General features: G+C 38.0%; 3 protein-coding genes across 3 annotated transcripts; 2 read left to right on the plus strand and 1 right to left on the minus strand.

Annotated features, from left to right (window-relative positions):
• Window positions 1-713: 713 nt before the first annotated feature.
• On the plus strand, window positions 714-2521 carry LOC114526949 (retinol dehydrogenase 12-like). Its single transcript, XM_028548498.1, has one exon. The coding sequence runs from the start codon at window positions 1118-1120 to the stop codon at window positions 2123-2125; it is 1008 nt and encodes a 335-aa protein (XP_028404299.1). The 5' UTR covers window positions 714-1117; the 3' UTR covers window positions 2126-2521.
• Window positions 2522-4058: 1537 nt separating this feature from the next.
• On the minus strand, window positions 4059-5447 carry LOC114529335 (60S ribosomal protein L8-like). The gene is made up of 3 exons (XM_028551098.1): window positions 5136-5447; window positions 4356-4690; window positions 4059-4284 (listed from the first exon to the last, which is right to left on the minus strand). Exons 1-3 carry the CDS (start codon window positions 5413-5415, stop codon window positions 4111-4113), a joined length of 789 nt encoding a protein of 262 aa, XP_028406899.1. The 5' UTR covers window positions 5416-5447; the 3' UTR covers window positions 4059-4110.
• Window positions 5448-6076: 629 nt separating this feature from the next.
• Window positions 6077-16528, plus strand: LOC114525979 (F-box-like/WD repeat-containing protein TBL1X). The gene is made up of 14 exons (XM_028547456.1): window positions 6077-6286; window positions 7028-7173; window positions 8957-9151; window positions 9686-9732; window positions 9902-10055; window positions 10151-10214; window positions 10759-10856; window positions 11133-11193; window positions 11326-11447; window positions 12553-12627; window positions 12809-12939; window positions 14530-14695; window positions 15140-15241; window positions 16030-16528. Exons 1-14 carry the CDS (start codon window positions 6229-6231, stop codon window positions 16057-16059), a joined length of 1449 nt encoding a protein of 482 aa, XP_028403257.1. The 5' UTR covers window positions 6077-6228; the 3' UTR covers window positions 16060-16528.
• Window positions 16529-17253: the final 725 nt, after the last annotated feature.

Consider the following 17253-nt stretch of genomic DNA (forward strand, 5'->3'; position numbering starts at 1 on the left):
TTTTCTTAATTGATTGGGCATGCGATATTTCTGTTCTAAGAGACTGAATCTAAGAGACTACATCTGCCCGATGGATTTCTATTGGGAGCCACTGATTGTCCAACCACTGATTCTTGTTCCTTCGTCCATTTGCTATTGGAATATGCATCACCATTCACCATCGTGGGCTACCTTATCATCCGCATTGTCAGATGAAATTAATCCGATCCAGATCGTGCTCTTAAAATCATTTGCTCGGATTCGTCATATATTGATGCGCTGGTTGGTTGTAAGCAGCGCGCTTTAGATGACAAACACACATTATAACGTCGCATTCAACTATTACATTTCAACTATTACATTGATAACAAAAAAAAGTACTTACCGACCTTTTTCGAGTTACATAGGTAGACACAAAACACTTTATCTGTACAGGAAACTCTATAGGTAAACATATGCGATTTTTATTCCCGTATAATGCACGAAGGACAATATTTCTATCAAAAATTATTTTTTTACTTGAAACATCAATGCAGGAACATTGTTGTTATAGCATGATTTACTATTTATTTATTATTTTTTTTGGTTTTAGATATGCGCAGAGAAGGAGCACAAAGCTTAAAAGGAAATCCCACGAACCTGCTTACGATTACTGTTTGCGAAACTCAAAACAATATTCGATTTTTACCACTTATGTGTACTGAGCGGTTTCGTAACTTGTTACATAGAGTAAAGTGTGAGCATCAAAAGAACGGTTTATTCGTGCCTCGTGGAGGAATTGTCATATCATGCATTGCGAAGTCAAATCGCGCATCGGAAAATTGGCCAAACATTTCGAGTAGTGCACCACAACTCTTGCGAGACAAAAATTTGACGTAGATAATTACGGTCACATACACTCTTCATCGAGCGCCGCATCCAGTCAAGCGCTGGGTACAAATGAGCATCCCACTTTTCAAATACTAGTATATTTCGCGCCAAAACACGCTTGCGACGACGAAAAATAATAATAAAATCGGGAATCGGGCGGAGAAGCGCGTGGGCGTGAAATTTAACACTTGAATACTTCACTTGAGTATGTTAATTACGAAGTAAAGGGCGAATATTTACTGGACGCGGTTACTAAAGCTAAAAAGACATGAATGTGTTTCTTCGATTGGCAGGAATTACCGCAATGGTCGCAATAAGTTATAGCTTGTTGAGAAAGTTTATTGCCGGTGGAGTCTGCACAAGCACAGCAAGAATGAGTGGCAGGGTAGTGCTTATAACAGGAGCGAATTCTGGAATTGGTAAAGCTACTGCAGTTGATTTAACTAGACGTGGTGCAAGAGTTATCATGGCGTGTCGGGATCTTAAGCGAGGAGAAGCTGCCTTGAACTCCATTGTAGAGGAAACTGGCAGTTCAAATGTCATCTTGAAACATCTAAACCTTGCCTCGATGAAATCCATTCGTGCATTTGCGAAAGAAATCAATACAAACGAGCCTGAGCTTCACGTATTGATAAACAATGCCGGAGTGATAGGTTTACCCAAACGGGAGGAAACCGAAGATGGGCTTGAATTAACTATGGCAGTGAATCATTTCGGACACTTTTTGTTGACGAACTTGCTTCTTGATCTGTTAAAGAAATCAGCCCCATCACGCATTGTTGTCGTATCCTCGATTGCACATCATAACTTTTTGGAAACGCTCTCGCCTTTCAGATTCGATAATATGCACAGCGAAAAAAATTACCGTAATTTGGAAGCTTATGGTCAAAGCAAGCTGGCGAATATCTTGTTTACGAGAGAGCTAGCGAGGCGCATAAATGGTAGCGGTGTAACAGCGAACTCGCTCCATCCCGGCATATCTTCCACAGGACTTGCTAATCCGAGTCGCCTATATGGACTGCCAGAGAATTTGGGAAATTTGATGAGGAGAGTATTATCTATATTTTTTAAGACACCTGAACAAGGGGCACAGACCAGCATACATTTGGCTGTGTCTGAAGAGGTCGAGGGCATCTCTGGGAGGTATTTTATCGATTGTGAAGAGAGAGAGCCAGCGAAAACAGGCCAAGATGATGTAGCAGCAAAAAAATTGTGGGAGATAAGTGCCGAAATTGTAGGAATGCAGGATTTAATAGCAGAGCCGGAGGGAAAATAAATTTGGCATGCACGCTCAGGAGCCTGATTGCTGTTCCATATGATTTATTTACATAATTTTTTGTGTGAATTTGGATGAGAATCGGAACTAATTTCCACATAATAGGAGACAGAAACCTCGTTAAATGGCGATGACGCCATTAATTGATGATGACGCTATTAATTAATAATTCTCTCAACAATGTAGGATATTTTAAAAATTCAGCGAAATGCAAAGAATCGGTCGTCTGAGAGAAAAGGTGTGAGTAACTTTAGCCTCAGGAGTTCCATCTTTAGCCTCAGGAGTTCCATCTTAGATTTCCTCTTTAGCAAGGCAATTCATATCTTTTTTCATAAATATTTTTTGCACTGATAGAAGTCATGAAGTTTTCTAAAGTTTTAAAACGAACAGTAGTTCAGAAGCAAATAACTAAATTAATAAAATCTAATAATAAATACTTAAATAATAAATAAAATTGAATAAAATTTAACCCAGGCATGTAGACACGTTCCAATATAACCAGGGAGCAGCGTGGCAGGGTCTTCAAACAACTTAGCATCAAGTGTGGTATAACAACTGCCCAAAATAGACAAAACACAACAGTTAATAGTTATTAACTCTCCTGACGAAGGCCGTCAGGTCGAAACGTCGAGAAGTTTTTTTGTATATTTTAGGCAGTTTTTATACCGAAGTTGATGTTAACGTTAACCCCGGCATGTGTTCAACTTAGTGTTCAAAGCTATAGATCAGCGCTAACCCCGGCCCACATTGTCTCTTCCAATTGTGAAGTTCTTTATAGTCTAGGCTGTGTCTTAAGCCCTGGTCAAACGAGAATGATAGTTGATGAGAGTTGCAACTCTCGCTTGCGTTTGACCGCGAACTCTCGTGCACTCTCATCAACTCTCATCGACTTTGAACTGGTTCAAATTTTAATGAGAGTTGATGAGAGTTTGGACGCGTTTGATCGGTCATGAGAGTTGATGAGAGTTGCAAAACCGCCAGCGGTTTGCATTTTTTTTGCAAAAAAAGAAATCTTTTGAAAACAACGGGCAGAAACAAAAAAATAGCAAAACGAAGTGGACTAATGACGAAATTAATGCGCGCGGTAATCAACTCTCGTTCTCAACTCTCATCATTATCGTTTGACCGTCGCATCGAGAGTTTGGAAAACTCTCGTGCGAACTCTCGCTTCTCAACTCTCATCCGGCTATCATGCTCGTTTGACCAGGGCTTTAGTTTCTGGACATTATATCCCAAACTACGTCAAAATGCTGACCTTTTTCAAAATACGTCATGTTTTCAGTTAGTTACAAGCAAATGCCGAAATGTTTCTCGACTTGTACTTTCGCACCGCCTCTAGAATTAATTTTTGCTCGTATTTGGAAAGGCTTCGTGACAAGCAGGTTAATCATTCATGGTACAAATTGAAGTTAAAATTAACGGGGGTAGACTATTCAATATTGTCATCCTCTTTATTTCGTTCGACGAAGACGGAACGCTTCCTAATCGTAACGTCACGGCTGGATGGGATGTCGTTTTGGGATTCTTGTTTGGCATTTGCCTCGCTTTCGTGTTTCTACGTTTGCTTCGCCTGCCGGATTTCGTGGGGCGTCCTAATTTCACTAGCCTGCAAAGACCCCAATATAGTCTGCGTTTCAGGCTATAATTTCACGTGCTTTCCGTAGTTTGTTGTTTAGGAGTTAGGACCGGGCAATTGGGCTTGCGAATTCGCCTGTTTCATTAGGAAGTTGTAGGAATTGTATAGTTAATTTTGATTTTGAAGTGTTCGAAAAATCAGTGAGAAATCTTTTCAAAGGCAAAGCATCAGGAATCTATCTTGGAGTGTTTTAACGATGAGAAATCCTATCACCGAACGCACTTGCTAATCTTTGATTACTTCTAGTTTAATGTTTAGAATTTCTACGCAGAATTTGAAAACAAACAAAATAACAGATCAAAATTTTCTTTCATATTTATTTTTAATTGCAAGCAAAACAGTCATCAAACTACTTTTCTGCCTCCTTTAAGTCAGCCTTCAGTTGTTTCTTTCCTCCTCTGATACGTCCGGTACGGCGAGCGGCGATCAGACCCACTTTCCTACCAGCAGATGCATCTCTTCGCATCGTCGAAGGTTTACCGATATGTTGATGGTTACCACCACCGTGAGGATGCTCTACAGGCTGCAAAGACACGACAGCTTGTAAACAATGGAGCTTCAAAGTTGTAATAACAGTACAATCAATCTACTTACGTTCATGGCAACACCACGGACGCGAGGCCAGCAGTTTCGTTTCACCTTGTACTTGTGGTAAGCACGACCGGCCTTCAACATTGGCTTCTCAATACGACCGCCACCAGCAACAATACCAACCAACGCTCGGTTTGCCGAAGGAACCACTCTCTTGATGCCGGATGGCAACTTAATGCGGGTTTTCCTCGTGTCAACATTATGTGAAATAACCGTGGCGTAGTTGCCTGAAGCTCGGGCCATCGCTCCACCATCACCGGTTTTTTCTTCAACATTGCAAATGATGGTTCCCTCTGGCATTTGGCCAACTGGTAAACAATTACCAACCTGCAATGTTGCTGAAAAACAATACAGGATATGATTCATATAAAAATTTAAGGCTACACCATAGATTTTTTTAGATCCATATAACACATCTCAATATTAATAAATCCCAATCCAATGGTGAAAAAATTGCTCCGAACATTTTTTTAACACTTGCATCACTGTAGGCATAGAATCACTCAATTGAATCATATTTTCAATTGATTTAGTTGATATTGGCTATTGTAATTTGAAATTTTTGTTTTACTTAGAATGGTGGTGACATTCTTTGAGATTATTTATTTTAATAGCATTGATCATATATGATTGGGAGATATTGCATTCACATGTACAAGGCATACACCACAGCTTGACATTCTTTAATTAGGTCAACTACTGTTTACTGAAAGTATTTATTATTTTGTAATATTTAAACCAATTGAGTGGTATTGGCAAAATGCAATTGAAATGAAGTTACACCTTTCTTGCCACAGTACACAAACTGGCCTGTGTACATTCCTTCTGTAGCAACAAAAAGCTCCTTCCTCAGTTGATAACGATAAGGATCACGGAAAACAACAACAGCCAGTGGAGCTCCACGACCTGGATCGTGAATGATATCTTTGATGACACCTTTTATATATCCATGTCTTTCAGCATAATCTAGCACTCGTAATTTGGCTGCACCTTTCCTGTGTTTAGTGTGGGATCGGAAAACACTGCCAGCGCCTTTACGCTGACCTCTGATTACACGACCCATTTCTACAGAGAAACAATTGCAGGTCTACATGAAATATGCACTATGTCCAGTGAGGCTTCACAAATTTTTCATGCTTTATATGAAGTATTCATGCACTACCCAGTCTAATATACTTGTAGAAAAAGAGACCCTATAGCAATTCTTCAAAAATGAGCATTCCTGCGGTCATGGTGATTATGTATATAATATATATGTTTACATCATGGGTTTTTGACAAACTAGATTTTAGGGGAAAAGACAAATTCATTTAAGTAAAAAAAATTTAAGAATTTCTGATAGTAACAGACTAGCAGTTCGATTGGAAGGATTTAATTTTAAAATTGTATCGATGAATATATACAGTATTTTCACGTCGTGATAATTCCATAACAAGAGCTTACACTACGTCGCCTTAACAGTCGAATTTAGGCGAATCTAGACAAAATATACTTTGAATTTATGAAAGTGATAAAACTTTACATATCAAATCGGTGTTATTTGGCGTTGTGTAATGTTCTCGGCAGAAAAATCGCTTTGATTGATATGGATTGCATTTTTCTTAACTCCTTACCTTCGAAGATAGATTTTGGAAAAGAACGAGCAGTGGAAATCAGAACATTAGTACTGGCACTAGAGATTGTGGAACGCGTCAGCATGACGTCACATATAGCGGCCGCCATATTTTTTGAAGAAATTGGAACACTTGTAAATTCCCAGGGAAATTCCATTGTATTAAACGCGGCAAGACTTGAAAATGTGTTCGTTTTCTAAAATGATAGACATTTGTCCCGGTGATTTGTAGTTTGGTCCTGCCTTTGGAAAAAGCTTGCAATCATGGCTATAAGTAGTGATGAAGTGAACTTTTTGGTATACAGATATCTACAGGAGTCTGGTTAGTTTGAATGAATCATTTATATTTAAAATACTTTAATCGAATATTTTAGCGGATTATACTAGAGTAGATCAGCCTTGCGTCAGTTTAAAAACTTCACATCTTTTTATATTGTTGCTATTATTAAATATCCTCAACAAGCTCCATGTATGCTTTGTAAATAGCCCTGAAATTTCCTGGCCTATTTTAATTTACAGCATGAATTGCTTACAATTTGAAAATGTACAGCTATTTACATTAACATGAATACAGACCTTGTTCTTGAAAAATATTTTGTCTGTTCACTTGGCTAAGCTATGATATATGCAATGTGAATAATCAAGCATAAATAAAAGGTTTGTGTGGGAAAAGTGAGGAACAGCACATATCATGTGGGTACACTGACCATAACTAGCAATTACGGATACAGATGGACAGTCACATATAGAAGCATGTATTTTTAGTGGAAACTCTGATGTTGGTCAGAGCCATGTCACTGATCTAATGTGATCACCTTCATGCTTATTGGCAGATTTTCTGTGAGATTGTTTGAACTTCATCAATAAATTTCTATAAAAACTATATTCAATCAATAACTTCTCATCCGTAGTACAACATACATAGATGTATGGGAAGTTTTCGCATTGTCTATAGATGGTATTGTCATAGACATTGTTCGTGAGCAAAATTCTTAACCCAGGTATACTGTAATTAGTGAGAACTTCCTTTTCTCCACAATGTACCTATGTTTTTCTCCTTTAGGGTTCCCACATTCTGCTTTCAGTTTTGGAGTGGAAAGTAATTCTATTCATTCAAGTATTGATGGTGTTTCAATACCCTCTGGTGCTTTAATTTCTGTGCTTCAGAAGGGAGTGCAATTTGTAGAAGCAGAAGCATGCTTTGGAGAGGTAATTAAAATGATAGTTATGTTCAGAACCGATGCGCAAACCTGACTGGACATTACCTTTTATATTTGAGTTTTAAATCAAACCATCAATTTTGTTTTGCACATGTGGTATGAGGGCTCTCTTAAGGCTCTTTTATTATCAACAATATATGCATTATGATGCATAGGAACACTCAACTATCTTGATTTTACAGTATGTTAGATATCAAAATACAGAACGAGAAGTGAAATAAGTTTTATTTTATTATATGGATGGTGGATTTCACTGAGAACTAAAACACTCATATAACTCATACGCCACTACATGCAGGGTACAGTGCTCGTATTTTCCGTATGTCACCTTTAGGAGTGACATAACGAGTTTTGAAAATTTTCCTGCCATTTTCATTGTTGTTGTGAAAATACAAATGGTGTTTGGTTCATATATAAAATGAAATTAACGGAAACCTAGGTTTAGGCTATAATTTTAAAAATATTCGCTTGACTTTGTGTATATAGTCGTATTGACTTTGACATTGTGTATTTTTGCCACTCTTATTTTAGTCCATATAATAAACAGAACATCATACGGTTCGCTCGAAGATATGGATTTAATGTTCTTATGTCAAAAACACTATCCCATGAGTGAGCTGTGCTCGCTCGTGAGATATTGGTGTTACAAGTCGAACGTAAAATCTATATTTACTGGCAACTGTGTAATGTACCAAAACAAATTAAACCAATGATACTATAGTGATGCTAAGAGGAAGAAAAATTATTGACTATATTTTAAGTAATAAATAATATATCTAGGTACAGGGTGTATACGAAAACAAAACTTTGCCTTCGTTGATTATTCGCTCATAGACAACTCGGACTCGTTGTCTAATTGTTAATTATGCCAAACAATACAATACTGCATTTAACAACGCAATACAATATATTACTATATGATGCAATACAATGAGGAAATTGGAATATGATGTGGAGGAAAGATATAGAGTAGAAAATGGTATAGTGAAAAGGGATGAAGAAGGAAAGTGAGCTATAGCCAAATTGTATATTCGATCATCGTCCTTAATAGTTAGGTAATGAAATAGCGTTTTTTAGTTCATGTTCCAACTTGTTGAAGTCTATTGAAACTTGATAAATTGGTCGTTGTTTTCCTTTGTTCGTCCTTGCTCGTGGTATGTATGTGTAGATCTCTGCCTCGTCTTGTGCAGTGACTATGGATATCTTCGTTCTTCGCTAAGTCGAAATCAAAGTCAATTAAGCCGTGCATGCATTTGTAGACAAAAGTGCATCAGTGGTTATGTTTTCTTGTCGCCAGCGTTTACCATTAAAGTTCTCGTAACGCGTTGTTCTCGAATATCGCGGTTGTTTGTTTAAGATGATCTTGGTAGCTTTGTTCTCCAGCATTTGCAGCGAGTTCATAAATACAGCATTGTTCTTGTCACCCCAAATCACGTCACCGTAGTCGAATAATGGAAGTACTAGCGATGTGTATAGTACACATGCAACGTGTGTTCAAATCTAAATATTCCTTGATCCTTCGCACTACCCCGAGTCTTTGGTTAATTTTGGTAATTAAATTGTCAATATGTTCATGCCAAGTTAAATCACTTCTTAGAATAAGACCAAGATAATTAAATGATGTTTTTCTTGCGATGATGCCGTCTAAAACACTCGTGCAAATGAAATTCGCAATTCCTATATTCGCTACTGAGAAATTTCAGCGCGTCTTTATTCTATGGTAACACAAAAAATATCAGAGAGATTCATTTTATCATCTCATTCAATTACAGGATGGAACTTTTTACGGTGAAGGTGAACTGTCTTTAGTAGAAGCTGTAAATCCATCTGCAGTTTCTGATTTACATACCAAAGCGCTGAGACATTTAGAGGATAAGGCCAAAGAAGCGTTGAGTTTTATTGACGTGGCAAGTGGTCCTGAGTTCCCCAACACGAAAGTGACGACTCTGGAGGGACATCAGTCAGAGGTAAGTTGCAAATTACTGAGTTTGTTTTATAATGACTGGAAATAAAAAAAATTGTACAACTGTGACTCTATATGACTGTATCACTGATGAGTATATGATGTATACATATAATACATTATAATCTATTCTCATATAACAAATTACGTTAACTATATACTGTATATCATTCATTACAACCATTCTCGTATACCTATAAGCGAGCACTCACAGTCACACAAGAGCTGAATTGACGGAATGTATTTTTATTCAAAAATATATAAAAAGATGCCTTGAATGGCAGAATCACTTCTAGGAATGCTAAAACAAAAGAGAACCATCAACCATAAGCATGCATATGAATCACACTGACACATTGTAACAATATTACAATCGTGTATAAAACCCTGGAAGCTGCCATGTTTAGCTAAGGAACTACAGCAACTGATGCCTTCTTCTAATTATAGTAAATTATATCTATAATTAGTATATATAGATATTTTAATAACTTTAAAATGATTCATATAAATGTGTTAAATCGCTATTTCATATTATAAGGTATGTGTGTGCAGCTGGAACCCAAGTGTTGACGTCTTAGCTTCTGGGTATGTACTGTGCGCTGTTGAATCCGTCCTTGAATAATTTCTCACTTGTGCCTGAAAGTTAGATTTGTGATGAAAGTGGGGATTATTTGGCCTATTTGCATGTTCCAGTGCCGTGGTATCCACAATAATCGCTTTTCGTGTTTTTGTTCTTTACCTGACATGCTTGCAGCGCTGGTGATGCCACCGTTAGATTATGGCCGTTTACAAATACTGAGGATATTAAAGAAGTCACTCCGTTGGTGTTGCCTCAGGAGGAAAAGGACAGCGAAAATATTCCGGGGAACATCCCTCAGGGGAAAGATGTTACAGCACTAGATTGGAATGTGAGTATATATTTTTTAACTATTATAAACAAATTTTACTGTACAATTGCCATATGTGTTGTATATATAACTACTTGCAATTTTCATTTCAACAGAACGACGGGACATTATTAGCTACTGGTTTGTACAATGGCCATGTAAAGATATGGAATAACGAGGGTGAGTATATTGTCATGCATGATCTACAGTGTATTTTGTAAATGACACCAGAGGATAAAGGATAAATTTCTGCATAGGCTAAATTTTAGATACCGGTACAACAATAGACCTCTCTTATAATGACGTCAAACGCGGAGAGTCTGATGTTACACGAAATTTGATTGGCTCCACAAAACTATCGAGCCAATCAAACTTCGTGTAACATCACTTCCGCGTTTGACGTCATTATGAAAAAGGTCTATTAAAATGCGTTTAAAATGTCTATAGACTCTATACATACATTTACTTTTTCGCCAATTAAGTAGCTATATTGTTTGTGAGATCTAATATAGAAAAACGTCGCACACCATACTTACATATACTTAAAAATATTCGCAATCTTCAACTCTCCTTAAATAGCCTTTATAATTTTTTTTGTGTCGTTCCTCCTAGTAGCTTGTTTCCTTGTGTCGTTCCTCCTTTTATTTTGATCATCCGGCTTTTTCGAGTTTACTGGACCTCACCCTGCCGTGAATGTTAATCATTATACATCTCTTATTATAAGGTCAAGAAGTTGTGACATTGAAGGAACATAAAGGTGTAATTTTCTGTGTGAAATGGAACGACAAAGGCAGTTACCTTCTTTCTGCTGCTATTGACCAGGTACAAATCTCAGCATGTAAACAAACTTTTTATATACATAATGATTGGCCATAAATTAGTGGAATTCAATTCTTTGTAATAACACTTTTTTACCCTCACCCTTTTCCATGCATGATTTTAAATATAATGGGACATATAATGGTTTGAACGAACAATTTTGAATTACACCCCCTTCATTTCCGCATCTTAAACCGTTATTTTCAAAGAGTGAATTAATCTATTGTATAATTTAAGTGTAATTTTAACTACGTACTACGTATAATTTTACATTTTCAGTTATGTATAGTGTGGGACACAACAACGTGGCAAGTCAAGCAACAGTTTTCTTTACATCAAGGTGAGTAAGGTTTAACGACTTATAATATACGTATTAAAACAAGCATGGCAAAAATTTTTTGAAGGGAATTGCCAATTGTCTGCTCACGTTGTAAACAAATACTTACTGTATCTTGTTATTATTTCTTTATAGCCCCAACATTAGATATTGATTGGCAAAATACAAGCACATTTGCTTCGTGTTCACCTGATAAGACAATCCATGTTTGTAAAGTCGGCGTTGAGAAATCCGTGAAAACGTTCGAAGGACATACGGTAGGTTAATTAAGCTACATATGTAGGTTTGTCTAGATTTGCTCACTGAAACTCATTCTTGGCAACTGAATCGTTGTTGCTTGTTTTTATGTTCTGACGAGATAAGAATTTATTAACAGTCTTGTGCAATCAGCAATGGACTCCAAAAACCTGCGTCTAAAGTCTAGACTAGCTGGCGCCAAATTAAAAACGGCTTCCATAAAATGTACCAAATGTACATGTAACCAGTACAGTTCTAATACAGTAGTTTAGGATTATATATTCTTCTATTCTATTGCAAAATTAGTATAATATAGAGTTTACTGTATTGTGGATAGGAATCATTGGGGGCCCCCGACTTAAGAAAGAACTTAAAATTAAAGCACCTTAAAAATGTTGGGCTCGGTGTATTATTCGCACACTAGTCGAAAGTTCGAGTGACAGTGATCGTTATTTTAAGTGATACGTTCATATTGTTTGTAACTTTTTCACATCGCTTTGAAGTACTTTATGCATCGCAGATATTTAAAACCATGACGTTAATAGGGACACGGAAAAAAAATTTGCCCCGGGCCCGACAATTTCTTTCGGCGGTCCTTCTCCTATCAAGCTATATAATGCCTATAGTGAGTTTTTTTTTTCAATCAAAAACAAGGATTCAAATTCAAATACAGTAAGTTTGCGCTACAGGCTAGTGCAGCTATTCTGGCGCTTCATTTGGCACTGAAATGGCTTCCAAATTTAACTCGTTGTTTTTTATAAACAAAACCTAAAGATGGATTTGAGATTACTATATTGTACATAGCAGCTGAATCATCAATCAACGAAGGCCCGAGCTTAACGGACCCAGGGTGGTATTAATTTATTCGCTTTATGCCCGATACACCATACAAGAATATTATATAGCAGCTATAAATATCACAGTAGATGTTATAATTACTTGCTATCATTCATTGGTGCCCTATTGAGGATAACTTTTGGAATTTTTCCACGATAAATTACATGCATTTTGGCGCAACTGTACAGTATATAATGCCTAATATATATCATGATGTGTAACCGCCGTAACGTCGAAACTTTTCAAGTTCTTCATTCACATCGTTTTCTCGTGTGTTTACGCGTATAGGGTGAAATAAATGCGATAAAATGGGATCCGTCAGGCACTTTACTTGCTTCGTGTTCTGACGATGGCAGTGCAAAGGTGAGTTTTAGTGTTCGTTAAATTGTTATGACCAACAGTATACCACATAATATATCATAATACAAAAAAGTGCAAAGTTTTGTTGCGAGATGTTTTCTTTTTGTCTTCTATGTTCAGATTAAGATTTTGTCTGAAATCGTCCATTGGCATTGATATTGTGTTTGGTTCTTTGTTCTTATAGGTATGGAGTTTGAAGAACGACGCTCCTGTACATAGCTATCAGAATGACGCAAAAGACCAAGTTTATACTTTGGAATGGAGCCCAAGTGGACCTGGAAGTTTTAACGTCACAATCCCTCCGTGTTTAGCAACGTAAGTCGTACTCTTCAAAGCCATCACGTTTCTTTGAAAGTCAATTTGCAGTATATTGTGATGAGTGGCTAATTAATATTCACATCAGGCCTAACCTTTCGGGGAGGGTCTATCTTGTGGTATGCATGAAAACACGGAGTCGGAGTTCCGGAGTACGGAGTTCCGGAGTACGGAGTCTCGGAGTGAAGTGCCCAAAACTTTAAAACACGGAGTGGTAAAGACACGGAGTCGACGTAAAAACACGGAGTCGACGTAAAAACACGGAGTCCACGTAAAAACACGGAGTGGTAAAAACACGGAGTCGACGTAAAAACACGGAGTCGACGTAAAAACACGGAGTCCACGTAAAAACACGGAGTGGTAAAAACACGGAGTCGACGTAAAAACACGGAGTCGACGTAAAAACACGGAGTCGACGTAAAAACACGGAGTCCACGTAAAAACACGGTTTTTACTCAATATTTTTATTTTATATGTGGTTCCAGGTATTCAGATCCTGTGGAGATGGCTATGCCCTCATTGCAGGGGTGTTGGAGGGTGCCTTTTGAAGATGAGATGATTGGCAATGTGGCAATGATGATGATAATTTTCCCCGGCACGCTCCCATGCCGCGCTTTATAATTTCACTAACGGGAATGCACGTGGGATTGAATACCACCCTTTCTCACAAAATCATCACACATTGGGGATGTTTTATGGAACCAATCAATTCAGAGAACAGGAAACAATCGATTAAGGGATTAGCCCCCAATAGCAAACCAACAGCCCAATACATACGGAAAAAAGCATGCTCATGCATATTTGGACTTCATCATCATCACCGATCTCACCACTAATTCACGTCACACAATTTTCCAAGACCTGCTAGCGGGTTAGAAACGTGCTTTTCCTAGTTATGCTTGGAGCCTGGTGAAACATAACTACAGTTTTCAACGAAAAACAAACGAAAGGGACTTGACCGGAATGGCAATAACCGGCATTCATTCTGGCCAAGGCATCTCACGCGTTTCCATATTGCACCCGGGTTTTGCCAAACAGCAAACACATATTCGTAGCATTTCATAAATATAATTTTCAAATCCACAATTATCCACAATATTCTGCATTCTACAGTTCCTATAACGGAATTATATCAAATGTTACCAATCATCAATCTTCATCATTGCCACATTGCCAATCATCTCATCTTCAAAAGACCCCCTTCAACACCCCTGCAATGAGGGCATAGCCATCTCCACAGGATCTGAATACCTGGAACCACATATAAAATAAAAATATTGAGTAAAAACCGTGTTTTTACGTGGACTCCGTGTTTTTACGTCGACTCCGTGTTTTTACCACTCCGTGTTTTAAAGTGTTGGACACTTCACTCCGGGACTCCGGAACCCCGACTCCGTGTATTTATGCATACCGTATATTGTCGTGGCCACGGCGATTTATTCAACCTCGTACCCAGGCTTTTTCCCAAAGAGAAATCCTGGGTACGATGATGTGATTTATTGTGCACTGACTGACCATTCCTTAGTATAGGATGATATGATATGATATGAGTCTAAGATAAACGTTTCAATATTTTTTGTTTACCTTCAGTGCTTCTCTAGACGGTGTTGTACGTATATGGGAAAACGAGACCGGCAGCTGTTCACTTACCTTGGCTGGACACAGAGAGCCCGTATACTCAGTTTCGTACAGTCCGGACGCAAAATTTATTGCGACCGGATCCAGCGATAGATGCGTAAATATTTGGTCGACTCAGGTAAGTGCCACAAAGTCGTCAATGTCTATGCAAACTTTTTTATCAATACTGTAAGGCATGCATTTCCAGGTCTCGGTTTATTAGAATATGCCGAGCAAAATAAGCAGGATTACATTTTAGTGGCGAAACTACAGCTACTTGCCAATAAAAATTCAGTATAGCTGGACATCAGAATTGATTACTATATGAATAAATGAGAGACATATTTAGCAGGTTAGAGTTTCTCTTTCTCTGCATATACTGTATGTATGTGTTTAATTTGTACCACAGTGTTTGTACCTATAGCTACTATATATAAACACTATTGTACCACACTTCTTTCCTTTACATTTACATGCATGTTGGTTTTGTGACGTTCTCTATACGATTATTTTTTTCAAACAATCCATACGTTTTTTCAATAACTACAGTTTTAAATCGTGCTTCACGTTATCTTTTTCCCAGAATGGAACTTTGCTTTATACGTACCAAGGATCCGGGCCGATATTCCAATTACAGTGGAGTCCTAGGGGGGACAAGCTTGCTGCTTGTGTTTCTGATACTACCGTAAGTAGCATCATTATTCATTGCAATGGTAAGGAGCAAAAGCCTGTCTCTCGTTGGCCCGATGCACCGGCAGTCGGCGATACAAGCCCCGTTTACTTACTTAAGCCCCATTTACACTACGCGCAATTTTGGTACGGATATAAATAGTACGCATGAAATTTGGATCATCTAAGTAGATGACCACAAATCTCGTCATTTTCAATTTTATCCGCTCCAAAACTGAAATTGAACAGAAATTGGTACGGGTGAAATTTGAACGGGTGCGAATAAAATTGATACGGGTGCGATTTATTGGCACGGCACGGCTAAAATGGGTACCCGTGCCCAATTTTATCAGTGCTCGGGTAACCAAAACAAAGGCCGGGCATGGATGAAATGGGCAGGGGTTCCTATTTTAGCCGTAAATAAATCAAGCGTAGTGTAAACAGGGCTTATCTGGCAGTTTAAATTTCATCCCAGGTTTTGTAAGGTAATCACTAGCTGTAGAATCATGTCAATTGTATAATTCTCTTTTGTCACCGGCCACCAACAATATACATGCACCGCCGAATGTCCGTGGTCGCCTACAGCGATATCATACCTCGCGCCAATTAGGCCAACTCAGAAGAAGAGTATATGAAACGCAGCAAACGTATATAAATCGATACATCTGTATGAAAGGAGTTAACTTAATTGCTTCATGCACGGTATTAATATGCATTGTTACGCCATGCATGCAGCTCCATGTGTCATAGTTAAATATAGGATTCATGTGGCTCATTGTTTTATGTATTTCATTCTATTCGCAGGTAAAACTTCTTGACGTCCGTGTTTTGTAATAGAGGGAGAAATTGTTTGTACAAAGAGAACACATGCAACGAGACGACAGGGAAAATCTGTGATAAAGGTGCATGGCGGGACCTGCAACATGAACTAGAAAGGAGGAGCATGAGGGGCAGGACTGGAAATTTAAGCACGAAGAACGGCAACGCGACGATGACAACCAAAGCAAATAGGTGCACGGTTTGCAAAAAGATATTTGTATATATTATTCATGAAGCGTAAAAATGGAATTGAAATCAACTTAGGCAATTAATGCAATATTTTATCAACTTTCACAAAACGACCGTACTCAGTTATAACATATCGCATCGCCGTCCTGCATACTTGGCTGCTTTCCACTGTCGCGTTTTTGAAACTCGCGTTTTAAAACTCTTTAAGTTGTTGTATGATTATTTATACCAGAAAAAAACACGCCAAATCATCAACAGAATCCAACCCTATGCATCTATTTAATCGTTGATTTCATAAGTATCATTTAAATGATTTTAAACTTTTACGTGCGTATACTTACGTACAAAAAACGCGATAGTGGAAAACAGCCCTTAATAAGGGTGGAAAACGCGCGGAGGAATTTAAATGCTTCCAATAAATTATTTCGATTTATTCGCCTAGCTCTTTCAAATATGACATGTATAAGGATTTAGACTTTAACGTGCGTATGAAAAACGCGACAACGGAAAACAGCCCTTATACATGTCTTTATCATCTCCACGTGATCTCGGTCAGTTTTTGGACTATGAGACATTGTTTGCATTATATATTTCTTATATGTTTTATCAGCTTTTTTCACACTCGCAATTAAATTATTTATAATTAAATCGCTATAGTTCTATGCTTTATTTTCTTGGCATGCGCAGACATTCACCTTCCCTCCGAAGGTGGCATCCCGTTTACCAGGGGAGCGCTGACAGTCTGTGAACTGACTATATATAGTATATGAAGCTAGAAATACTTTCTCGGAGAATTAAGGTCTTATATACTGTTTTTCATGTCTGGTCTGGTGACCATCAGCGTATGGTTATGTTTATCAATCTCGCTGGAACAGTCGAACAGGAGGCCAAGGGTCTATTCCTAATAGGATCGTGTGCCATGTAATCATGTTTATTGCAGGTTGCGGCTGGTTGTCTAAGGAATATATTTTTGTTTTCCGGTTTCGGGGAATAATGAACCTACTTCCGGTAATTTTTGAT

The sequence above is a fragment of the Dendronephthya gigantea genome, unplaced genomic scaffold, assembly GCF_004324835.1.
Source record: "Dendronephthya gigantea isolate DGI-Jeju-01 unplaced genomic scaffold, DenGig_1.0 000001F, whole genome shotgun sequence".
NCBI classification, from domain to species: Eukaryota; Metazoa; Cnidaria; class Anthozoa; order Malacalcyonacea; family Nephtheidae; genus Dendronephthya; species Dendronephthya gigantea.